This window comes from Ochotona curzoniae, unplaced genomic scaffold (assembly GCF_017591425.1).
Source record: "Ochotona curzoniae isolate NIBS_2020 unplaced genomic scaffold, NIBS_Ocur_1.0 contig_48, whole genome shotgun sequence".
In the NCBI taxonomy this organism is placed as follows: Eukaryota; Metazoa; Chordata; class Mammalia; order Lagomorpha; family Ochotonidae; genus Ochotona; species Ochotona curzoniae.
In genome coordinates, this window is record NW_024466391.1 from 1,261,585 (window position 1) to 1,275,332 (window position 13,748).

The 13,748-nt window shown below is 53.8% G+C and overlaps 1 protein-coding gene across 1 annotated transcript; it reads right to left on the reverse strand.

Annotated features, from left to right (window-relative positions):
* Positions 1 to 1,855: 1,855 nt before the first annotated feature.
* LOC121161647 (DNA-directed RNA polymerase II subunit RPB1-like) lies at positions 1,856 to 2,338 on the reverse strand (the record flags this gene model as incomplete). The annotated part of the gene is made up of 1 exon (XM_040988172.1): positions 1,856 to 2,338. A coding segment is annotated over one exon (483 nt), but the record flags the coding sequence as incomplete, so codon positions are not given.
* Between the last annotated feature and the right edge of the window lie 11,410 nt (positions 2,339 to 13,748).

The window sequence follows — 13,748 nt, forward strand, 5'->3', positions numbered from 1 at the left end:
TTTGTGGAGGAGTTGGGTGAGAGTCAGTCTGGCCATGCAGTGTTAGAGGTGCACCCCAGGAATGGGAGCTGTCCGGGAGGAGCCAAGCAGGGGAAAGGCCGGAGGTCAGGGTCCTAGAAGGAGGAAAGTGGCTATAGACGGAAAATGAGAGCCGTGAGGAATGAGTGCGTGGCCAGGGCCATGACCCAAGGAAAGGAAGCCAACCTGTGACTCTTAACCCTTCCCTGCATGCCGGAGGTGGGCAGGGATCAAATGGGCTCAGTGTCCAGGGCAGAGAAGGCTCCTAGGCCAGGCTGGCCCATCATGTGGAGGCTGTTCTTGGATTGGCTGACTCTGGACACACCCTAGGTGGGAGTGCTGGACCACCTTTGCAGCACTAAGGCAGAGAGGAGCCACCCGGAGGTCTGGGAGCTGGGCTTTCTGCCTCACACCACATGCTGGGCCAGAATGAGGGGATTTCAGAAAACTCTTGGAACATACACCAATGGGGCTAACTGCTGCCCTAAAGTGAACTTGCCTTTTAACTCCTTCCATTCTACCCCAACACTTGAAGTAGATGTGGTGGGTAGACACGCCTGGAAACACCGGCTCCCACACATGCGGGAATTGTTCCTGACATTATTATACCAGTTTATTAGCAATGAGCATGTTATGATTTTGCTGTCATTGTTAAATTGTATTTTGGCTTTGTAGGCCATCGGCTGTCTGGGGAAACCCCTCTGCCCTGGAGTTCTGAAAGCTGGCATGGACAGCATGGGCAGGGACACACATATATATGAACATGCATGTCCATGAACACACACGTGCACAAATGCAAGTGTAGAAGACACACAGCTAGGAACACACATGCATGCAAGAACACATGGCCATGAGCACATGTGTGTACAAGGACACATGGCCATGAGCACACATGTCCACACGAGCACAAAGCCACGAACACACATGGCCATGCTTCATCAGACTGTTTAGAAAGTTACACAGGGAACCACAGGGTTAGGAGACTGGCAGTGCCACGTCTGTCTGCATGGTCGTTTGTTCTGAGTTGCTAAGTGCCAGTTTTGCTGGGGATGGTGTCTACGCTGCAGTGCCCGGCTGTGGAGGGACCCTTGCTTCTGACCTCAGCCCCTGTTGGTGAGGACGTGGCTGGGGCCAGCTGACAGCTCTTTGTAGATGCTTTTTCCTTCTCTTTGGTGACATGTGTGTTACTTTTCTGTTTGTTCTTTGATGCTTTTATCAGAACGTGGTGGGCCACAGCTTCATTTCCCCTTTAATTTGTAGCAGTGAGCACCTGGGATGCCTTTTTTTAGAAATACACACCTTCCCTCTTTATTTCTAAACAACTTCTACCCTTTACACTGAGACTTGTTACTCTGCTGTTGACCTTTTAGTTGAACCTTTCTAAAAGTGTGTATTTTCTCCATTCCTCCTTTGCTTGTATGTTAGGTTTAATTTTTTCCTCCTATTTGGATTCTGAGTCTAGTATCCTGTCCAGGACTGTCACTCAGAGACTGTCTTAGGAGCAGTGCGGAGCACGCTGTGTGAAGGGCTGTGTGAAGGGCTGTGTGAAGGGCTGTGTGAAGGGCTGTGTGAAGGGCTGTGTGAAGGGCTGTGAGAAGGGCTGTGAGAAGGGCTGTGTGAAGGGCTGTGAGAAGGGCTGTGTGAAGGGCTGTGTGAAGGGCTGTGTGAAGGGCTGTGTGAAGGGCTGTGTGAAGGGCTGTGTGAAGGGCTGTGTGAAGGGCTGTGTGAAGGGCTGTGAGAAGGGCTGTGTGAAGGGCTGTGTGAAGGGCTGTGTGAAGGGCTGTGTGAAGGGCTGTGAAGGGCTGTGAAGGGCTGTGTGAAGGGCTGTGAGGCTGTGTGAAGGGCTGTGTGAAGGGCTGTGTGAAGGGCTGTGTGAAGGGCTGTGTGAAGGGCTGTGTGAAGGGCTGTGTGAAGGGCTGTGTGAAGGGCTGTGTGAAGGGCTGTGAGAAGGGCTGTGTGAAGGGCTGTGTGAAGGGCTGTGTGAAGGGCTGTGTGAAGGGCTGTGAGAAGGGCTGTGTGAAGGGCTGTGTGAAGGGCTGTGTGAAGGGCTGTGTGAAGGGCTGTGTGAAGGGCTGTGTGAAGGGCTGTGTGAAGGGCTGTGAGAAGGGCTGTGTGAAGGGCTGTGTGAAGGGCTGCGTGAAGGGCTGCGTGAAGGGCTGCGTGAAGGGCTGCGTGAAGGGCTGCGAGAAGGGCTGTGTGAAGGGCTGTGTGAAGGGCTGTGAGAAGGGCTGTGAGAAGGGCTGTGAGAAGGGCTGTGTGAAGGGCTGTGTGAAGGGCTGTGTGAAGGGCTGTGTGAAGGGCTGTGTGAAGGGCTGTGAGAAGGGCTGTGTGAAGGGCTGTGTGAAGGGCTGTGAGAAGGGCTGTGTGAAGGGCTGTGTGAAGGGCTGTGTGAAGGGCTGTGTGAAGAGCCCAGAAGCCTTGCTGCTGGGACTCATTTATTAGGACCCCAGCCATCTTCCTAAGCCCTCTGCATCGCCCATTATAGGGATGCTATTATTCTTCTCATGTCATGGATTACTAAGAAAGCTAGAACCTGGATGGGTGCTGGACCTGGCTTGCACAGCTCACACTGTGTAGTTGGGGTAGGTGCCTCACCCGGTGCATGGCTCACAGCGCATGGATCAGGCTGGGTGCCTGGCCTGGCTCACACAGCTCACTCTGCAAAGCTCATCCTCACCTCCCAATGCTCATCATGCCACTCTATCATCAGTTAATGGCAAGCAGTGGTGATGAATTTAACATGCCTAGCAAGTTAATGAAAAAAAATTATTTTAAAAGATTTTTTTTTATTTGAAAGATAGATTAACGTAGAGAAGAACAGAGGTAGAGAAAGAAATCTTCCATCCACTGGCTTACTTTCTGAAAAGTCAAATGGCTGGGGTTGAGCTGGACCGAAGTCAGCAGTTCCTGGGTCTCCTACATGGGTGCAGGGGCCCAAGGACTTAGGTAAGCTTCTGCTCATTTTCCAGGCTCTAAGCAGGGAGCTGGATGCATTGTGGAGCAGCTGAGACTCAAACTGGAGCTCAGGTGGGATGCTGGCGGAGCAGGTAGAGGTTTAACCTACTATGACATGGCTCTGGCCCCCCAAATATTTTTTAGTTTGAATGTCTAATAAACCCTTACATGATCAAAATTAAAACTATGGAAAATGCTGTATACAGAAGTCCCATCATCATCCCGATCTCCGTCCGCCCTGCCTAACTTCCTGCCGCTAGGGAATTTGACGGCATTGCTCTTTTACGTCCCTGTGTCATTGGGCACAGTCTCTGCCTTCTCAGCATGCTGCACATGGCTTCCTTTTTTCTGACGCCACTTCAATCACTCAGCACGTGGGTCTTGTCCTGACAGTAGATACCTGTTGTCTTTTCCACACCAACTTCCCAGTCCTCCAACACCAGCTGGGTGCACACCACTTCAGTCCATATCTGGCGCTACCTGCCTGCAGGTGGTGTCAGAGCCCTCCAGTGAGGGTGCCAGCTGCATGTGACAGAAGGCTCCCCCTCTTCTGACACCAGCCACAGAAAGGTCCCAAAGGACCCCTCTTTCTGCCCAGCTGATGATTAAGTTGAAAGCTCTGTGGGATACCCGCCATCACCTGCCTGGACAACTCCCAGAACTCAGCAAAATGAGTGACATGTGCAAATAATGTTGTGGTGACAGATGCAACTCAGGAAGGACGGCACAGAGCCACGAGAGCCACGCCTGGGGACAGGGCAGCGAGGGAGGACGGCACAGAGCCACGAGAGCCACGCCTGGGGACAGGGCAGCAAGGGAGGATGGCACACAGCCACAAGAGCCACGCCTGGGGACAGGGCAGCAAGGGAGGATGGCACAGAGCCACGAGAGCCACGCCTGGGAACAGGGCAGCGAGGGAGGACGGCACAGAGCCACGAGAGCCACGCCTGGGGACAGGGCAACAAGGGATGCCCCCTGGACTCCATGGGCTGGGCTTCTTATGGTATTCTCGTTACATGGAACAGCAGGCTAAAGCTCAGGTCACTAGTGACTGCACTCCACTGCAGGGGGCGCTCAAAAATTGATTTTTATTTGAAATTGATTTTTATTTGAAAGACAGATTTTTACAGAGAGAGAGAGAGAGATCTTCCAACTCCGCAGATGACCGCATCAACCAGAGCTGAGCTCCAATTGCCTATCCAACTGGGCAGAATGACAGTGCCTTCCTCACAGTGCTGATGGGCAGGTTCACGGAGATGCCGCACCTCGGGGTGCTGGACATGTGGAGGACACCTGGTTTGGGAGTTCTTGGTGATCTGGAGTACAGAGCCAAGTTCAGGAGGAGTTGATTGATTGATTGGAAGAATCCTGTGGTGTGGGAAACCAGCTTTGCCAAGGGCGGAAAAATCAAGAAGATGTGAGCAAGAGAAGGGAAGGAGTTTGGCTAACCCTTTGGGATCATTCAGGTACAAACTCGCTCCTGATCTACTGTCTGATGCCATGCCTCGTGGTCACCTGGCTAACATGAATAACCACCAAGAGTGGAAGGGTACAAGAAGGCTTTTCTTCAGAACTTCGACTCCCCTCTTTTTCTCTGTTGGAATGTTGAAGGGAGAGTGACAGAACATGACTGGAGGGGCTCCAGGCCTTGGGTTTTTCTAATGGGACTTGGCTGAGGGGCTGGGCAGACACCCCTCTCCTGACAGACAGCTCCTGCTGGAGGACAGCTGGGGCCCCCGTGGGAGAGGATTAAAACATCCTGGGAAAGATGGGCCGCCAGCAGATCCTCCAAGGACACAGGGAACATTTGAAACAGGACACTTTGGCTCTGGGCTGGGAATTCCTGGGCCAGATGGTGGGAAAAATCCTCAGAAAACCCTAGGATTTGGAGCTTCTGCAACCGGAGCCATGCGCAGGGGTTGCCACCTGCCCCAGCTGCCCCACTTGCCCAGCCTTGGTTCCCTGTGGAGCCACGGGAATGTGCAAGAAGAACAGAAGACACCATTTGTGGGAAGGATTAGGGAGCCAGGCCTTCCGCCTGGAGGCCTCCCGGCGGCTCAGGGTTCAGTCACCACGAAGGCTTGGGTCAACGGGATTTGAGCGGTTTCCACTGGCGCCTCAATTAAATCCTCCTCTGGCGTCCCCATTTCTGCACCTGCAGTGCTGTGTGGTCGGCACTTGGAGATGTGGACTCCATAAATTCTGAGATGACTATTGCTCTGACAGAGCCTGCATTGGGTCTTCTTTCTGAATTTTCTGCGGAAAGTAAATCCAATCCACATGAGACATGCCTCATCCTCTTACGGGAACCAGCTCTGGTCCCGGCCTTCCAGCATTCTATCCCGGGGCTCCTAGAATTGAGGGCTACTCCCTCTTAGCTTTTGTGGTTCTTGAAGTCACACAGGGGCCAACCACAAGCATTTCCTTTAGGATGCCCACGAAGTCCCTTTACTGTGATGCAGTGAGCGGGGGTTGAGGGTTCCAGCCTGCAGCCAAGCAGCCTGGCCACCCAGCTCACTTAGGCTGGTTGGGCTCTTACTGTCCCTAAGCCTCTATTCTCCCGTGTGTGAAATGGGGAGGATACTGGAGTCAAGGTTTCCTGTCCACACCCAGTGCCCACGTGCCAGGTACGTGAGAAGGCCAAAGATGTATGTGGGCCGTCAAAGACCCAAACTAGGACCACCCAGCCAAACCTGGCTCGAGTTGTCAACAGAACATGCTAAGGTGATTCCCCCTGTGCTGTGTAAAGCCATGTTACAAGTGGGATTCTTGAGAAGATAAGATGAATTTAGGCAGAGAAAGCGCTTTGCATATAATAGGTGTTTATAAGTGACAGGTGGGACGTCCCATGGCAGTGTTGGAAAGGAAGAAGTAGCCAGAATAAGAGGGCACCTCACCAAGTTCAGGGAGAAGCTGGAGTCCAAAGATAGGCTTGTGTGATAGGAACTTTTCTCTTTTAAAAATCCCATACATTGTTTTTGCATAAAGTATATTTTCTAAACTTTTCAGAATGGTGTATAGGGTTAAGGTAGACTTAACAGATTTAACCAGAAAGAATATAGAAAGCTCTTACATTTACGCTTCAGGGAAACAATAAAAGGTGAAGCTTACAGTGTGAGTGCATCTCACGCGATGACTGAGACATGGACTGAAAACGTGCTGGGTGTTTCTCTAAAGCCGCCCGTCACTGCGTCCTCAGTTGTACCTGCTAACTCTAGACAGAGAACTTCAGCTCCTCCTAGGCCAACACATGCCTCTCTCGGGCATGGCCCCTCCCTTGACTCCCTCATTGAAAAAGAGAAATCAGTTTTGAGCTGTAACATTTGTTTTGGCGTTTTCTGCATCTGGCCACCACCCGGGGGAGTTGCTGTCCCTTCTGCATTGGTGCAAGTGTCGGGGTGGCTGAGCAGTTTGCAAGATGATTGGAGAGCTTGAAGATGTTCACACACTGCACCACCCCCCCCCCCGCCGCAAGAAACTTGATTCAAAGATATTTCTTTTTTTAAAAAAAAAGGCAGAACAAACAAAAAATCCACAATTGTTAGACTGAGAGGGACACCCTGGCATCCATCACTCCGAAGTGATGCAGCAGCTGCGAGGTATCCTCTGCCAGGTCAGGCCTTGGAGTCAGCACCTCAAGAGCTGACTCCACCTTGGGCAGAGCCGTCCTCTACCTTGGGCAAGGCATCCGTCCGTCTGTGTGCCAGCTCACCTGTGGCTCACCTGTGGCTCACCTGCAGACCACCACTTGACACTGGACGTCAGACCTCCTGCACTGCCAGACAGCCAACTGGGGCTGACAGCCAATGTGTCCAGACATGCTGCAGCCTGCCTCTGACCTCGGGGACACCTGCAAGAACAAAGGTGCCTGCTGAGGTTGGCCTAGCAGAACCAGGGATTCTGTGACACCCTGGGAGGAGGGAGTATTCACGTTGGAGCTGTGCCTCCTTGCTCCTACATGAGAGAGAGAAGCAAATTTAGATTTTCATGGGTGTTGGATCCAAGAGAGCAGCCCCAAACAAAAGATGATAATAGTCGAACTTGGGTTTTAAAGGACCACAGAGTGGGGCCCTGCATGATAGCAGGCACTGGGATTCCATATGGGTGCCAGTTGGTGTCCTGGCTGCTCCACTTCCCTTCTAGCTCCTTGCTTGTGACCCAGGAAAGCAGTCAAGAATGGCCCAAAGCCTTGGGACCCTGCACTCATATGGGAGATCTGGAAGAAGCTCCTGGCTCCTGACTTCAGATCAGCTCAGCTCCAGCCATTGCAACCATTTGGAGAGTGAACCAGCGGAATGAAGATCTTTCTTTCTCCTTCTCTCCATAAATTTGCCTTTCCAATAAAAATCAATAAATCTTTTTTTTAAAGGATCACAGAGTTCCATGGGGTGGACAGGGCAATGGAAAATGGGGCGGGCAGGGCAGAAGAAGGCAAAAGTGGGTCCTACAGGGCTTGGGGCCACATCCCCTGGGGCTAGGGAAGGAGAACAGATTGGAGTTGGGCTATGGCTGAGAGCGGCTAAGCAGAGAAGGCCCTGGGGGCTAGGCTACAACCTAGAGCCCTGGGGGGTTAGGCTAAGCTGAGAGAGCCCTGGGGGGTTAGGCTAAGCTGAGAGAGCCCTGGGGGTTAGGCTACAACCTAGAGCCCTGGGGGGTTAGGCTAAGCTGAGAGAGCCCTGGGGGTTAGGCTACAACCTAGAGCCCTGGGGGGTTAGGCTAAGCTGAGAGAGCCCTGGGGGGTTAGGCTAAGCTGAGAGAGCCCTGGGGGCTAGGCTACAACCTAGAGCCCTGGGGGGTTAGGCTAAGCTGAGAGAGCCCTGGGGGTTAGGCTAAGCTGAGAAGGCCCTGGGGGTTAGGCTACAACCTAGAGCCCTGGGGGGTTGGCTGGAAAAGCAAGATGCCTCCAACCAGAGGCCACACACCAGCCATTTCTGGTCTCAGCCATCCCTGCTTAAGACCCACAGTCTGGGGTGGAAGGGGCTGGCTTGCCAGGGGCTTCCAGGCCAGGGGAATGACAGTTCTGCTGGGAGTGTTCAAGGCTGAAAAGAAATTCCCCCACAGGACAATGTGAGGAAGAGGAAGTGGATGTGGAGCAAAAAACATAAAGACAAATCTCCCCCCCCCCCGCCCCCCGCCCAAAAACCCACTGGGCGCTGATGGGGCAGTATAGTAGGCTAATCCTCCACCCAAGACACTGGCATCCCAGGTCCTGGCTGCTCTATTTCTGATCTAGGTCTCTGTTAACGGTTTGGGGAAAGCAGCAGGGGGCCTTAGGTCCCCATCCCCTTGTCGGAGACCAGAAGAGGCTCCTGGGGCCAGCTTTCTCAGCCACAAGATGTGCCAGGTGTCAGGAGGCCTCCCTCGGACCCCTGCCCAGCCTGCAGGAAGACAGGCCAGGCTGAGCAGGCCATCGTTGGCCAGCCCCCAGGCAGACTCCAGGCAGGTGACTCTAGAGCTGCCTGTTGGTGCTGTGGTAGCTCTGGATTGGGGAGTGAGCCTCAAGGCTGAGGAAGGAACCCTCATGAGCACTGACAAGTGCTCTGATTTCAAGCTGTTGCGTTCTGGGTTCTCTTCTTGTGCAGGAAACACTAATGGCCATCGTATGACTTAGCCAAGGTTGAAGACTGGTTTTCCCAATGTCTGCAGTGGATATTGGAACCAGAGCGTAGCTCCCAACCCTAGCAGAATCTAATCCCTAAACAGGATGTGGGTCCTCTAACCTGAACACCCTTACAGGAGAAAAACCTGACTGTCTGGGGCCCAGGCTCACTGAAGGAGGCTCCAGCTCCCAGGCCTGGCAGCAGCAGAACGTGAAGGCCAGACTGCCTGTTAGCACCTCACGGGGACTCCTGGCACTGGGAAGTGAACATATTGGGCTGAACCGAGGCGATGTAAACAGGAGAGGCAGTGATTCCAAAAGCAACTCTCAATGCCAGCACTGCAAAACTGCCTTTTGCAGAACACACAGCCGGGCTGCGCCCCGTTCAGGAAGGGCAGGCTTACAGGACACCTGTGGACACCTTGCCCAGTTACAATGCTCAACCACTTGGCCCTGGGACACGGGTTCCAAACACAGCTGCATCTGGGCTGGGGGAGGGTCGGCTGGGACCCGCATCACCTTGCACTCAGGCTTTGCGTCTGCTACATGGGAGAGGTTAACTGTCTTCTCTCGTGCGGTAGGGAAACCAGAGATGAGTCCCTGCTTTCCATGTCTAGTGTGGGCCTGCCCTGTGACGGGGATCAGCTGGAGTCACCATTCATAGTGGACCTACTGTGTGCTGTGTGTTTCTTGCTAGGCCCATCAGCACTTTCCAGGGAGATAGCCAGTAGTGTCACCAGGGCAGGGTTTGAAGGAACTGGCTCAATACCTGGGGATTGGCAAGGTCTGCATTCCTAGGGCAGGTTGGAGGTCCAGGGCAGAATTCAGGCTCCTCTCTGTGAGGGTTGTTTGTTTGTTTTATAGATTTACTTATTTACTTGAAAGGCAGAGGGAGAGAGGGTGCGAAGAACCAGAAAGAGGGAATACTTCCACCCGCTGGTTTACTCCCCAGTGGCCACAGTGGCTGCGACTGGGTCAGGTCAGAGGCAGGAGCCAAGCATTCCAGCCAAATCCCCCACGTAGGTGCAGGAGCCCGAGCAATCGCTGCCTTCCCAGACATCAGCAGGAAGCTGGATTGGAAGCAGAGCAGCTGGAGCTCAAGCCAGCGCTTTGACATGGGATGGTGCAAGTGGCGACTGAACACCCTGCAGCTGGAATGGCCCCGTTCGAGCTGGAGCCTGCCTTCCTGCAGCTGTGCTGGCTGTGCTTCTGCAAAGGCTCCGAACTGCAATGCCTTGACATGTTCAGCCGAATGAATACTGCCATAGCCTGGCCAAGCAGATGTACAAAATTAATCATCACAAACGTGGTGTGGACAAACTTCATAGCACAAGGCTCCCAGGAAACAGGTCATTCCAGGAGCCCACGGGGCAGAGTTCTGGAATGGCCCTGAAGCCACCTGTCCCAGGTGAGTGTGAGCATGGGCAGGGCTGAGAAGAGGACGGGGTGGCAGGCTGGGATTGGACTGTATAACATGCCCAGGGAATTTTACAGATGTGATTAGTGTCATTAAGCGGCTGACTTCCAGTTGATTAAAAGAGATTATCTGTGGGCCTGACCTAATCCTGCAAGCCTGTCCAGTCTGGGTCCAGAGGTCAGAGACAGAAAGGAGAGAGCTGGTGTGGGGGAGCTGCGTGGTGGCCAGCTTTGATGGTGGGGAGGCCCCTTTGGCGAAAACTGTGAAGCCCCTGGCTGGTAGCTAGCAAGGACACAGGGACCTTGGCCGTGCCCCGAGAAAGTACATGAACTTGAAATCAGAGTTCCCCTCAGAATGTACAGAAAAGGTCCGTCCTGGTGGACACTGGCTGCAGCCTGGTGAGCTCCGAGGCTTTGCTACTGAATGGCAGAGCAGGGTTGAGGGAGAGCGGGTGGGGAAGAATAGGGGAGCTGAGCGGCAGGGCCAGCTACCCTTCAGGGACCCAAGGCCATTCATGACAGCAGGAGCAGCCTAGGGGCCAGTGCCCTGCACCTGAAATCTTTGGGGGAACCGCCCAATGCACCCCTCGAGGCTCTAGAAGCTACCCAGCCTGCCCGGGGGAGGAGCTCTGTTCTCACCAGGAGCACCTGCTGCTGGGACCCCGAGTCCCAGACTGCACCCTGCCCAGGGCTCCCTGTACTTGCTGCCACTTCAGGGTCCTCACTCATGCTGTGCCCTGTGCCTGGGATGCTCTTCCCCACAGCTCCACCACTGTCCACAGTCAGCCAACTCCCCCTCCTCAGCGTGCCCCCTCTTTCCATCACTGTAACCAAACTCCACGAGGAGCTCACCTCCCAGAGGAAAGAGGTTTATTTAGCTCCTGGTTCGAGGGGTTGAGCACACAGCTGAGAGCAGCAAAGATTCCTTGGCGTGGAGCAAGGCACTTGGCTCGATCTGCAACCAACAGAGCTGGGTGGGGCCGTTTAATTGCCTGTGTAACACCCTCCCAAAGCTCTGCATTAGTTCTTGGTCCCACGGCTGGGGGTGGGGCCCAGTGACCTAAGGACCTCCCACCTCCTGGTACTACCACCTTGGGGACCAAGCCTCTGGGAGACACGCAGACCACAGCCAAGTCAGAGCGCTGGGTGTGGGCTGACAGGACATCTCCCCTGCACCTCGCCCCTCGTGCAACCCGAACGGGCCAAAGGAAGGTCTCCGTCCAGCAGCCACTCCTAAGATGCAGGCGGGGTCCTTCCAGCCCCTGAGGGCATAGCTCCTGCATAAACTTTGGGATTCCTCAGCACAGAAATCCGTGTGTTCTACCCCAGTTTATTTAGTTATCGATTTAATCCACTTGGCCTCATGAGTATTTGTTTTTATTTCGGGTTATAATTCAATACTATTTGATGTGTTTTGTAGCTCAAGTTGTTCCAGCTCTGACCCTGAGCTCTCCCGGGTGCCTTCCGTGTCCCTTGGACATCGCTGGGTGGCCGTCACGATCGCTGTAGCAACTCTTCACTTTCACCCTTTGGGGCACTTACTGAAGACAACCCAAGGTTATCTTGCCTTTTCCTGCTGCTGTCCTACAAGAAGCTACTTCTCCAGGGGACACAGGCTGCTTTTATTGGACAATGACCTTGAAAAAATAAAACCAGATTGTTCATTTGAAAGGCCAAGTTAGAGAGGAATAGCTTCCAAGTGCTGGTTCAGTGGCCACACAAGGCTGGACCAGACCGAACACAGGAGTCCAGAGCTTCATCCAAGTCTCCCACAGGGGTGCAGGGGTCCAAATACTTGGGCTGTCATCTCCACTGTTCTCCCAGGTACAACAGCAGGAAGCTGAATTGGAAGTGGAGCAGCCGGAACTCAAACTGAAGTCCATGTGGGATGCTGGCATTGCAGGGAACAGCCCACATTCTTACTCCATGTAAGAAGATCCTGCCGGCCCCAGGATCGTGCAAGTGCGTTTAGTGCAGGGCTGTTGTCGCTTTCAGGGCACAGAGTTAGAAACTCCATCTAGGTGTGTCCACCCAGGGGTGCACACATGTCTCCCAATGGCTTTGCCTGTGTCAGTCCATGTCTGGGAAGCCCAGTGTAAGTCCGTGCACTTGTCTCTGCTGCAATCCCAGGTCTCATGGGCTGGTTTGTCCTCCACTTCCTGAAGCCTCTCTCACTCCAAAAGCAAGGCCCCACCTTTCACCTTTCACTTATCCATGCGTCCAGTGGTAGTGGACATGCAGAGGCGTCCACGTTTCCTCATTGATTCCACTTTTCCATGAGTTCTCTGGAGACTGACAGTCTATAGAACGCTAGCGTTTCTGTTCACTGCAGAGTTCACACGGCCCCTCCGAGCCAGGGGCACTCCATGCCAAGCTCAGTGGGTGCATCTCCCCAGAGGTGAGCGGCCAGCACCTGTGTTCTTGGTGGTTGGCAGCCACCTGTCTGAATGCCGCCAGGGAGTTCAGGAGAGGTGGTCTGGGCATAGCGTGAGCCTGAGCCCACTTTGACATTGTCCCTGTGCCCAGCGCATGTGGTACCTCCAAAATTCTGGGGGCTAAAGCTTCGGGGAGACCATGGAGTCCAGGGAGCCTCAATTCCTCGACCTGTGAGCTCAGGCAGTGGAAGATTGTCAAGACTTCCTCCAGCACTAACTCTCATGACACAAAGTAAAACAAACACCAAGAGAGCAGTGCACAGATCCAGGTTCTGTTTTTCCATTGGAACACTGCGGAGTTCTTTTCTCTCTCCCTCTCTCTCTCTCTTTTTTTCCCTAGTGAATCTTAAAACATACTCCAGAAGGGCCTTTTACCTTTTCCAGGCATTATACTTTAATCTAAACAAACAGGGAAGAAGCAAAGAAAACATAAATGGCGAGGTGGACATTTACTGTGACGCGCTCAAGGTGCCTGGGAGATTTATCACCGCCCACTCAGAGGGCCCCCCTCTACGGAGGACTCATCAGCCTCTCTCCCCAAACCCCTAAGGCTCTTGGACCAAGCAGTTCCCCCACCCCCAACAGGGAAGCCCTTGAACAAAGGCAGAAAATGCAGGTGTCTGCTCTTCACCGGGCACCCAGGAGACAAGCCAGCATTTACAGATGTGGGTGAAGACAGGGGAACCGGGAGAAGGCAGCTCTGGGACTGTTCTGGGGTTTTTGGGGGAGTTCCTGGCTCTCCTTCCCTGAGATTACAGTGTTGGCCCATTCACGACCTGCTCCTGGATACCCAGTTACCTTAATCACCCCAAGTCAATCAAGGAAAAGTAACCACGGTGAATGGGCAGCCCAAGTGCTCCCTGAGTCTGCTCCTGCCCGGCCCGTGCTTTCCCTTCAGCACTCCGGTGGTTGCACTCTGGGTGTCGACCACCCAGATGCGTCCCCAGCAGAGTTACAGGATCACTGGCTAAGTGTCCCTCGCCCTGCACTGCCTCTGCCAAGGCTGTGGACATCCAGGTCAGGCCAGGCTCCACTTCTCTGCTGGCCATAGTCTTCACGGCACGTGGCTCCCTCTCCCTCGTCCTGGTCCTCTCTCCTCTCTTGTATCTTGCTCACCTCCCTTCCTCTCCCCATTGGCAGGAGCCGTGGCCCATCCTCAGGGCACAGAAACCTGAAACCCAGGTCTGCACCTGACACTTCGCAGGAAATTGCTGCAGGTGGTGGTTGAATGAACAACTGACCCTCTCCAGGGCACAGACTTGTGGAGAACAGAGTCATGGCAGAGCCTCTTGGAAAAAGTGAATTGAATCACCCCAGGTTTATGG